Genomic DNA, 203 nt, shown 5'->3' on the forward strand with positions numbered 1-203 from the left:
CCCGCTCTGCAGGGACCAGGCGTGGTGAATCTGTCTCTCCCTCATTCCTTGGGTTGTGTTTCTGTTTCCAAAGCTGAGATCTACAGCCTCCACCCAGAAGACATTTACCTGGTTCACGACGACCTGGACAAGGCCCTGGGCAAGGTGGCGATCAAGCTGGGAGGCAGCGCGAGGTACGGGGTGGCCCCAGCTCTCTGGTTGTC

General features: G+C 59.1%; 1 protein-coding gene across 1 annotated transcript in view; it reads left to right on the forward strand.

The window, feature by feature from the left end:
* Positions 1-73: 73 nt before the first annotated feature.
* The window catches only part of PTRH1 (peptidyl-tRNA hydrolase 1 homolog), a gene marked incomplete at its 5' end in the record, with an annotated part of 1,390 nt that continues 1,260 nt past the window's right edge, over positions 74-203 (forward strand). Inside the window, one exon of the mRNA XM_010168292.1 lies at positions 74-173. Coding sequence (XP_010166594.1) covers positions 74-173 — 100 coding nt within the window. The remainder of the gene's footprint in view (positions 174-203) is intronic.

The sequence above is a fragment of the Antrostomus carolinensis genome, unplaced genomic scaffold (genome assembly GCF_000700745.2).
Source record: "Antrostomus carolinensis isolate BGI_N321 unplaced genomic scaffold, ASM70074v2 scaffold43845, whole genome shotgun sequence".
Taxonomy (NCBI): domain Eukaryota; kingdom Metazoa; phylum Chordata; class Aves; order Caprimulgiformes; family Caprimulgidae; genus Antrostomus; species Antrostomus carolinensis.